General features: G+C 36.6%; 1 protein-coding gene across 1 annotated transcript; it reads left to right on the top strand.

The window, feature by feature from the left end:
* Positions 1–278: 278 nt before the first annotated feature.
* LOC107823524 (putative membrane-associated kinase regulator 2) lies at positions 279–1,788 on the top strand. Its single transcript, XM_016650181.2, has 2 exons — positions 279–1,340; positions 1,420–1,788. The coding sequence occupies exons 1-2, from the start codon at positions 413–415 to the stop codon at positions 1,500–1,502; spliced, it is 1,011 nt and encodes a 336-aa protein (XP_016505667.2). The 5' UTR covers positions 279–412; the 3' UTR covers positions 1,503–1,788.
* The last annotated feature ends 916 nt before the right edge of the window (positions 1,789–2,704 follow it).

The following is a 2,704-nucleotide window of genomic DNA, read 5'->3' as shown; positions in this document are numbered from 1 at the left end:
TCAAAAATATTTTTTTGAAAAATACTTTCTAAAAAAAATACACTTAAAAACAGTTTTTAAAGTTTGGTTAAACACTAATTATTGTCTAAAAATATTTTTTTCAAATTATTTAGCCAGATCAAAGTTCTTTTGAGAAAAAATACTTTTCTTACTATAAGCTAATTTTTGATACTCGGCCAAACAGGCTATAGTTCTTCTCTCTATATAAAACGATGAAAACAACATAGTTCTTGCATTATTCCACACTCAGTCTTTCCTCTCTCTCAAAAAGTAGAGAAGCTTACATCAACTCTTTGCTTTCACAGCCTAAAATCTAACTCTAAAGCTGCCCTTATCTATAGCCCCACGTTTTCACTCTCTTTGCCCATTCTGATTTCACATTTTCACCTTGCTAAACTACTTGTTAAAATCCATGGAAGCTTTTAACCTACTCAAATTCTGGCGAAATTCCAGCGCCGATACTGCTGCTGCTGATCGGGACATTGTCTCTGAACTTGATGATTTGGACTACGTACGCAACCCGGCGGTTGAAACTGATGAAGAAACCGATGACGATGAGGACTCCTTCTTCGATTTGGTGTTCACCGGCCCAGATAAATGGCCCAAAGTAGACAACAACAACGACTCAAAGTCCGTTTCTGTCAACAGTCCCCGCGACCCTGAATCCCCCAGAGACGTCTTCTTTAAACCAAAACCTTTTGCAATCGACTCCAACTCAAAGCCTCAATCTCCAATTTCTATCCTCAAATCAGCCCCCATGTTTCGGGTCTTCTTATTGGGCTTCAGGAAGTCTAAGCCGGAGAAAGTGGGTATTGACGATTCACCTACGGCAAGCCCAAAGATTCGGAGCAAGCGCTTTACTGTGAAATGCAAGGCGGAAGAGGTTCCGGTTCCAATGAGCCCTGTTTTTACGAGAGACAACAGTTTAAGGAGCAAACTGCAGAAAGAGAAGGAAGAAGATTTGTCAATTGACGAATCGTTGAAGAAGTTTGTAAGAGCTGATGTGCCCAAGTATTTGAAATTGATGAAGCCTTTGTACGCCAGAGCTTCAAAAAGGTACACCGACAAAATTGGAGTATCGCCATTGTCTTCTCCGTCGACGCAATCAATGTGCTCCTCACCCAGAAAAGCATCATCAGAGGGAAAACAGGGGAACCGAGTTGCTGCATTTGGAGCTGTTCGTAAGCACCTAGGTAAAAGCCGGTCTGCGGCGTCTACATTTGCCGGAGCTTCACCGTCGCCGATGAACCGGAGAGACGATTCACTGCTGCAGGAGCAAAATGATGGAATCCAAGGCGCTATTCTTCATTGCAAGAGATCTTACAGCTCAGTTGCAAAAGGTACATATTATGTCCATAATTTTTTCAATTTGTGTTTGGTTACTTTAGATTTGACTAATATTAATTATTAATTTTACAGACTGTTCGATGTTATTACCAAGATCTGGAAGTGAACATCTGCCAAGAGCCTCTTCTGAGGAGCTGAACAGATGGAGTATTTGAATACTAGTAATATTTTGAAAGTGTAGATATAGCGGGAATAGGAAACTTAAGTTTTGTACTATTCCTTTTGCTCTGCTATCATTAACTATTTTTGTTTGTACAAGTACAGTAGTGCTGTTGAAAAGAGACAAATAGTAATAGTAGTAGTAGTACTCCTATATTAGAGCAGTGGCTCTGAGACGTCACTTTGAGAACGTCCGTCCAAGTAATGAATAGTGTTTTGGTTTATGTAAATTAATTAAAGTGACTGTAAAAGTATCTCAATGGAAATCAGGAGATATGATTTTGTAAAGAACCACATATTTTAAGTGTGCCTCTTCTTTCTGAGAAGCCTAAATTTTCAAGTTAGGTCATTATGTTTTTACGGAATCAAAGTTATCATCAATGTTCCAACGTTTACAGCTGCTGCGAGCTAGACTGCGCATGACTTGCCTTGTGTTCTTGTTTTCTCCAATTTAATGATTCACTTGTAGGCAGTAGCTTGAAATAGACTGCTCCATTTCCTTTATCAGTGAGTGATTTAACTTCTTCAGACAAACAAGTTAGACTCATATAACTACTCAATTTAATTCTTATTTGACTAACACGTCCTTAATTGTTTTTTTCAGCTAAAGAGAACTGCACTTTTTAGTCCCTTTGTTGCTCTCTATATAATTCTCATGTAATTTATCAAACGCGATTTTTATTCTTTACTCGGGTGAAGAAAATTACATGTTATAGTCTCTCTAATTTTTGCGCTCAATCCAATTCTTATATAGCTTTCTGATCGCGTCCTTCGATCCCATATGGCAAGCGAAAGCATTTTATGATTAGCTTAATCTCAAAATAATTTACTATACTGACAAAGATGCCCTTTTCCAAGGCTATTCCCCCAAAGTCCTTTAAAAATTCAAGATTAAAATTATAAATAAAAGTTTATCTCAACTTATCTAGTGTACACCATACACATTTATATTAAAGCCCGTATATTATTTTTAGTCCAATAAAACAAATATCTTCCAATAAAATTAATCTCGTCACTATTTCATCCTCGTATTATAAATCCGGAATAACTGTTTTTCCAACTGAATGGCTACCTTAATATTAAAGTAGTAGTATTTCTTTTTTAATACTGATCAATTCTTAAAAAGCATTTAATAGAAATAAATTAGTAACTATATCTTGTATTTAATATTTTTTTAATGGACGTGCAAATAACTAAA

Source organism: Nicotiana tabacum, chromosome 4 (assembly GCF_000715075.1).
Source record: "Nicotiana tabacum cultivar K326 chromosome 4, ASM71507v2, whole genome shotgun sequence".
Classification (NCBI taxonomy): domain Eukaryota; kingdom Viridiplantae; phylum Streptophyta; class Magnoliopsida; order Solanales; family Solanaceae; genus Nicotiana; species Nicotiana tabacum.
The sequence above is the reverse complement of the archived record's forward strand: the minus strand, read 5'-3'. Positions and strand labels throughout refer to the sequence as shown.